At 39.7% G+C, this 7,086-nt stretch overlaps 1 protein-coding gene across 1 annotated transcript; it reads right to left on the bottom strand.

Annotated features, from left to right (window-relative positions):
• Positions 1-3,757: 3,757 nt before the first annotated feature.
• On the bottom strand, positions 3,758-5,840 carry LOC118342618 (tumor necrosis factor-like). Its single transcript, XM_035681221.1, has 3 exons — positions 5,628-5,840; positions 5,421-5,499; positions 3,758-4,861 (listed from the first exon to the last, which is right to left on the bottom strand). Exons 1-3 carry the CDS (start codon positions 5,790-5,792, stop codon positions 4,389-4,391), a joined length of 717 nt encoding a protein of 238 aa, XP_035537114.1. The 5' UTR covers positions 5,793-5,840; the 3' UTR covers positions 3,758-4,388.
• Between the last annotated feature and the right edge of the window lie 1,246 nt (positions 5,841-7,086).

Here is a 7,086-nt window from a genome sequence, read left to right as displayed (position 1 = left end):
GAATGTAGCACGTAGTGTAAAAGTGCTTTGAGTGGTCGGAAGACTAGAAAGGCGCTATACAAGTACAGGTCCATTTAGCATTTCTTTTTAAAGTTTATTCTCGTGTTTTTTTTAGCACAACAAATGAAACACCAATTTCTTCTTCCTACACACACATAGAATGTGCAGAGCTGGGTGTTGCAAAGGAGATGAGCACTTGGACTTGGACATCCTTTTTGGAGTTTTCGATAAACACAACATTTTGTATGTAGTTGGAAAAACTAAATTGATAATTAAAAGAGAAAATGGAGACAAGAAACTAAAAACCCAGAATATTCCCACCCTAAGATCAATACTTTCCACTGCTTGTGTCTGTAGGCTGCTATGTAGGCTGCTGGAGGAGGAAGAAGGGGGATTACCAGATTACCAGGGAGTTCCCCTCCTTCTCCTTCCTCTCTGTGTAGCTGTTGAGGAACTGTTACTCCACTGGAAACTTTCTCACCACACTGAATGAATAGTACAGAGCTAGCAAAAGCAAGTCATAGTATCTTATGCAATACCAAGGCTATAATTATCCACTGTCACTAATAATGATATCACAGGAGTGCGTGGAAATAATGCCAATCCCCTCCACTGCCAGGGGCATCATGTGGGAAATCACCAGAATTCATTTTTTGATTTTAATTTGTTGTGGAAGTTGAAACTGTCATTGATAATTTTTTTTATAACCACCCACTTAATCAACCTCAAAGGAGGGCTTCATCAGAAAACAATGTTATACATTCAAAATAGACTTTAGATGAACATGTTTCAATGGTTTACTCAACACCATTTTTAGCTACTGTAGCCAGGAAGTCCAAATTTGGACAAACTTGGTAGAGTACATATGTGATGAGTAAGACGTATGACTGAGCAAGCTTCCACCATAAAGTGTGATGGTGAAATGCATCGTTTTATGAGGAAATCCAATATAAGCAAGCAGTCAGTACAGAATCTAAGACAGTAGTATATAATGTAACATAACATTAACAGAAATAATTACATTAAAAAATGCATTATCAGACACCTTCTTATGGGAGCTCAGCGCCCACATAACTCGAACCCTGGTGGTGGATTTACCATTTGGAAATTGGGCAAATGCCGGAAGGCCCAGCTATGGGCCACTCAGAATGGGTAATTTGCTCTGTGAGCTGCTTGAGCAGCCCTATATAAAAATAAGAGGGATGGTTAATGGTAAATGGACTGCTACACTATAGCACCTTTACTAGTCTTCCGACCACTCAAAGCACCTTTACACTACATGCCACATTCACACAGCGAGTGGGCGAAAGCCCATTGAAACAAGAACTAACGCACTTCAACATATTTCAGTCACAACCGACTGCCACAGCATCAGTGAGCAATTCGGCGGTTCCGAGTAGTCTTTACTCAACGATACTTTGACATGTGGCGGCAAGAGCCAGGGATTAAACCAACAACCTTTTGATTAGTGGACGACCCACTCTTCCTCTGAGCCACAGGCGCCCAAGAGGGAGAGAGATGCACTGTTAGCTCAGTGATTAGATCCTCAATAAAGATCAGCTGCTATTTGAGGTTTTGCAGCTGAAGCTGCAAGACAATTCTGGGATAAGCAAAGATTGGATTTATATTATATGTTATGTTACATATGGTGACTTTTCCAACCTTTCATAAAGTGAAATAATAAAAAGCAATAAAATAAAATGCTTATTGATGTCACTTTGACTAGCAAAGACCATGCCACAACAATATTTAGTGGAGTGGAGTTGATGTTAAGGATAGATGAATTGATGAGAGGTTGGAAGAAGATTTAATCTGTTAGGTTGGTCTGGAAGGACGTGCTGAAGGCTGGGCAGAGGGAGACTCAGTGTGGGGGTTCAATCTCAGGCATGTTTGTGTATAGGGTAGGGGTGAGGTGAATGGATAAAGGGAAGGGAAAGGGAGGGTGGGTCAAGAAACGTAATTTTTGTGAACCAACCAATTACAGGATGGGGCAGGACCTTAAAAAAACATGGACGTGCTACAGTCAACTTTGGATGAATAGTTATTATTATTTTCATTTTAGTACTTAGCATTAAAATATTCAAAAATAACCACAACTGTAGACTGTTCGGTGGGCCAGTTTGAGTCAAAATGTCCAGGGACATTTTTAATTCCTATTCCTATCCTGTCACTGCTCATAAATGCCACTGACTATGCCAATATGCCATCAACTTACCAGGAACTGCAGATGCAAATTAGCTTCATGCACTCAAGGACCAGTGTGTAGGATTTAGTGCCATTTAATGAAGTTGATTGCAACTAACTGAACACTAGTCGTATCTGCATTTGATGACATGGGAATGAGAACAGGCTGTAAAGTGTGTAGGAAAAACTACAGTGGCTGCAAAAATGTTACAACGGCAGTGTTTGGTTTGTCCCTTCTGGGCTACTGTAGAAACATGACAGTTCAACATGTCAGACTCTATGGAGAGCAACTTTATCTGTAGAGAGGAGGGCATCTGTAAAAACGGATCATTCTCAGGTAACAATATAACGTTTCTTAATTTCTGGTGATACTGATATACACTGATATAATTGAATTCTTGCCAATAGATCCTCCTAAATGTTACATAGTGGACCTTTAAAGCTGCAGTAGGTAATTTTTAGAAAAATAACGTTTTGTCATAATTGCTGAAACTATCACTATATCCTGACAGTGTTGTTAAGTCCCAGGTGGTCAAATACACATACTAGGTGATGCACTGCAGTTGATCTGCTCTTATTTGCTGCACAGTTTTGACTCATCCGTAACAGGAAACAATGGCAGCTCGCCTGGTCACACACAATCTCGTATTACAACTAAACAGTACACTAAAATATGTTTCTGTTGTTCAGTTTGACAGTTTGATCTGAGTTTGGTACGCTGTGCTGACAGATTCACTGAGAATGACCTGTCAATCGTTAAGGTAGCCACGGCCCTAAAGCGATTACCCTGGCTTTATGGTCTATTTTAGTCTAAATGGGACCATAATTTACTAAATGAACATCATGCTGTATGGAAGAAGACTGAAACTAGACCATAAACTCATTAGGAGCATTTCATTAAGCCAATTCCACCTTGACTTAATTTAAAGCTATGACAATGACCAGATTCACCACATTTGCCGAAATTAAATTCTAGTGATGTATCAATTTTTCTCTACAGCAGTGACCCAAACTTCTTCCAGAAACTGTTATTGTTCGGTCATTTGTTATCCTTAATACAGCATTACAAGTAAGCTTGGACTTTTACACATTAGCTGTAATATGTGTTTATTTCCTAACATCATCTAACTATGCATTTCCATAGTTCAGACTATCTGCTTGGCATGATACCACTGGGGTTAACTGGGGTGAAGTGATGTTCAAACTGATAGTGCAGTTCATGTTTTATATGTTATAAGGAAGCATGTCACATTCTTTTTCACAGTACACAGTAAGAGGCCATACATCTATGTGACATGTGGCTGACAAGTTAACCACAGCGCTGCAACTTCCTCCCCACCAACGTGTGTGTGTGTGTGTGTGTGTGTGTGTGTAAAAAGAGTGAAAATAACAATTTCCCCTCTGGGATTAATAAAGTATAACTTGTGTTGTTATTTTTTGTTGTTTTTACATTCTTTCATTCCACATGCTCCCGTAGACAGAATCTTTTCAAATGGATTTTTTATTCAAACAGTTTTACAGTGCCAAAGGCACTAAAATCAATTAAAAAATTACATTGACAAACAGTTGATCAAAGAATCAATAAATAATTTCATAAATTATGCATAAATCCAATATTTATGGCTTTCATTAGAAAAAAACACATGGAAACGTACACATACAAATAAATAATTCAATAAATAAAATAAATATGATTATGTTATGTTAAATAAATACATTCTCTAAGATCCACTTCTGTCTGCCTGTAGTGACACAATAAATATGTAGCAATATTATTCGTACAAATGTCAAAGACAGTAGAGATTTAGCATCGCAGTACAGCAAAAGGTACGGACATTAAGATGGCAGTACATAGTACATAACATTAAAGAACCATAGTCTTATCTATGGTAATACATTGCTTTATAGCTTTCGTTCTCTGCTGTAGTTAACATAACTACAGTAAACTTTAAACGACTTTACTACTGCTACTGCAGCCATATAAAGTTTGGGTGTCAGTTTGTAAAGTCTAAATTAAACGTTGCATTGACTGTTCAGTGCAGTGTCAACCCTCTGTGGGCACCTAACATTCGACAGTGTGTGTGAGTTCAGGTGGGGGAGGCGGGCTGCAGTCTTCACAGTGGAGCCACCATGTAACCTGCTTTTCTTCTTGTACATTCATTCATATCTTCAACTGTTGCCCTTAACCATAACCCTAACCCATCTCACAAGGCAAACACACCAAAGAAAGTCTTCCCTGGCTCGTCCTCCAGTGATGGCAGCATCTTCTCCTCCATCACTGTCTTCAGTCTGTCCCCTCTGCTCAGGTTGAACACAGCCCCCATATACACAGCAGAGAACCAGCTCCCCTCCTGATCTGGATCACTGCTGGCTGTCTTTTGGCAGGCAGTGCGGACAGAGTGCAGGATGGTCTGGTAGGTCTTCCTTTCGTCATCATTACCATATGAGCGGGACCAACGCTTCACAGTGTGGCTCAGATGGACCATGGGCCTTGAGGTGGCGTCATCAGCGTCGGTGGTGCAGCTGACCCGGAAAGATGCTTGGCTGTAAACGAAGTAGAGGCCATTTTGAGGAATCACTATTTCGTTGTTGTCAAGTACCAGCCCTCCTTGAGAGTGGGACTGGTCCACCTGATTCTTCCATTCCACTGAGGTCCTCATGTCAGGGTTGTATTCTCCTGTTGAAGAGCACAAAGAGATGGTAATGGAGATGATTACAAATTTCTGATAGAGTCAAATATGACTTCATATGACTAGGCAAAGGTTTGAAACATTTTTCAACAAGGACAGGGAGGATTCCAAGGAATGTTACTATTCATCAGAAATTCAAAGTTATCTTAAAAGTGGCTTGGTAATACATTTATGATTTCCATTACACTGAAATAAGACCATTTTTTATGTTGCTGTCGAGCCATACCACATCCTTAGATTTACCTAGGACTGCTTCATAGTACCCACGTAAGGGACTAGGATTGCCTTAATTTGTCCTAAACATTCAGAACAGTCCCTAGAATTTCTTTAAGAACCGCATGAACATCCTCAAGAAGCTATAGAAGGTTCATAAGAACCCAAATAATAAGACACCCAAGAACATGGAGCTCAAAAAGCTTGGTCTCAGAACCACCTGGCTAAGAAAACCAAACATAAGCAGTAGCAGCCGGTATTTTCTCACATTGTGCTTATTATATGTTTCAAACAAACAGCCCCAAGTATTCTTTGATGCTGAATATTCCTTACCTTGTAGATGAATGGCTGCTCTTACATGTGAAATTTGCCTCAGTGTGTGACTGAAATTGTCTTTATCTTGTCCTGGGCCCTGTTTCAAGAAAAGGAGAATAAAGAGAAGGTTACGGAATGGCTGGGTTCAGGTGAGCTAGGCCACTCGCTGTGAGAGACATCGGGCCCTTAAATAATTCAGAGACTAATCTAAGATATGTCCCCCACCTTGGCGTGCCTGTTCAAGACGAGAACAGCAGCAGCAGTAGCAGCGAGGCAGAGTGTGAACACCAGCAGGGCAGTGGTTAGCTTTGAGTTGGGTTTGACACTCTGTGTTGTCCTGGCTTCTGTGTCGGCAGCGACGTCCAGCTGTACCTTGCATTCACCCTCCATTGTTTTGAATTAGTTATTTTTATCTCTTCAAGTCAAGACTTCTGTCTGCTTCTGGTGCCGCTCTGGTTTGTTGACTGACAGTCAGTGACACTCTTTTAAAAAGCAGTTGGAGGGAAACTCCAGTGATGTCATTGAGAATGAGATTTAAAGGAGCTAGTGCCTGGAACGATACTCCTACACATATGACTGCGTTATCCCAACACCTGTGTAGAAACCCATTTTACAACTTAGTGCATACACACACCCACAACCCTGGATACTGACAAAACACACCTAGTGTAGCATTTTAAACTAAAACTACACATCAAATGTTTACTTATGTTGTGGTGTAGATTTACTCCTCTATGTAGGTAAAATATGGAAACCGGGTTAAAGTGCGGGGTAACAAGCCACAAACACACATCATTCAGTTATTTATCAAGACATCTGCCAGCATTGACCAACACTTGCCACACTATCACTATGATATTCCACTGTGTGATATGGCTTAAAGTAAAAATGAACTGCAACTGACTGTCATTGTTGACAGCTGCCCTTCACTGTGTCACTTCCCTTTTGTTTAAAAATAGACAGATTGGTTAGCTCTGTTGGTAGAGCTGGAATCCCATGTACCAAGGCTGAGTCCTTGCTGCAGTGGCCCAGGGTTCGAATCTGACCTGCGACCCTCTGCTGCATGTCATCCCCTCTTACTGCCCCCTTTTCCTGTCTATCTGCAGCTGTCACTATCAAGTAAAGGCAATAAAAAGCCCCCAAAAAATAAAAAATAAAAATAGACAGATTGTCACGGCTGGTGTTGAAATGTAATCCATTACTGAATATAGGTACTATTTTTTGTAATTAGTAATGTAATCCATTAGATTACAAAACAAATGATCTAATCTGAACACATTTCGATTATTTTAAAATCAAACATACATCAAAAATATTCCACATTATACTAAAGAAATGGGTGCAACCACAACATTTTTTACAAATATTCCCTCTTTAAATATCTCAGAACTTTTTTTGTGCAAATAAAATTAACTGAACCTTCCACATTGGCTCAACACTGACCCTTCACCCTTCACAATAGCCTCGTCCTGCCTTATAACAAAGAGAAGGAAACACTGAATAAAAAAAGCCTAGTACTTGTTAAATAATAAAAATAAGAGAGGATTGTATAAAAAGTTCCACAAAATATCAGTTAATGTTATAAAGAGTTCAGTCTAGACCTGCTCTATTTGAAAAGTGTCCTGAGATAACTTCTGTTATGAATTGGCGCTATACAAAATAAAATAGAATTGAATTAAATTAA

This window comes from Morone saxatilis, unplaced genomic scaffold (genome assembly GCF_004916995.1).
Source record: "Morone saxatilis isolate NCDOM2014 unplaced genomic scaffold, NCSU_SB_2.0 Contig9, whole genome shotgun sequence".
Classification (NCBI taxonomy): Eukaryota; Metazoa; Chordata; class Actinopteri; family Moronidae; genus Morone; species Morone saxatilis.
This window is presented reverse-complemented; position numbering and strand designations above follow the sequence as displayed.

Bases quoted from the DNA above. Each gene is read 5' to 3' on its own strand.
- LOC118342618 (XM_035681221.1), bottom strand. From the start codon at position 5,792: ATGGAGGGTGAATGCAAGGTACAGCTGGACGTCGCTGCCGACACAGAA. The intron at 5,500-5,627 runs GTGGGGGACATA...TTCTTGAAACAG, and splicing joins TCTTGAACAGGCACGCCAAG to GGCCCAGGACAAGATAAAGA. The intron at 4,862-5,420 runs GTAAGGAATATT...GCTCTTCAACAG, and splicing joins AGCAGCCATTCATCTACAAG to GAGAATACAACCCTGACATG.